General features: G+C 62.9%; 1 protein-coding gene across 1 annotated transcript in view; it reads left to right on the top strand.

Annotated features, from left to right (window-relative positions):
- Nucleotides 1-306: 306 nt before the first annotated feature.
- The window catches only part of EMH_0031200 (uncharacterized protein), a gene marked incomplete at both ends in the record, with an annotated part of 1,476 nt that continues 1,421 nt past the window's right edge, over nt 307-361 (top strand). Inside the window, 1 exon segment of the mRNA XM_013494497.1 lies at nt 307-359. Within this exon segment, the coding sequence (XP_013349951.1) occupies nt 307-359 (53 nt within the window).

A 361-nucleotide genomic window follows, 5' to 3' on the forward strand; every position in this document is an offset into this window, starting at 1 on the left:
AGTTCCTGCTGCTGCTGCAGCTCAGGCTGCTGCTGCTCCTGCTGCTGCTGCTGCTACACACAGCGGCGCCACCATAGGTGGCGCGGAGGGAAATGTAGAACAAGCAAAGGCTGCTGCTGCTGCTGCTGCTGCTGGTGCTGCTGCTGCTGCTGCTGCAGCACCAGCAGCTGGGAAAAAGAAAGCTGCCAGCAGCGGAAGCAGCAGCAGCAGCCAACGGAGACGCAACCAAAGGGCTCGCGCTGCTGCTGCTGCTGCTGCTGCTGCTGCTGCTGCTGCTGCGGGAGAAGGGCCCATAGAGTGCGGCGTATGGATAGAAGAGCTGACAGCAGCAGCAGCAGCTGCTGCAGGCTACGCGCCTCAG

Source organism: Eimeria mitis, genomic scaffold (genome assembly GCF_000499745.2).
Source record: "Eimeria mitis Houghton genomic scaffold, Emh_scaff1179, whole genome shotgun sequence".
Taxonomy (NCBI): Eukaryota; Apicomplexa; class Conoidasida; order Eucoccidiorida; family Eimeriidae; genus Eimeria; species Eimeria mitis.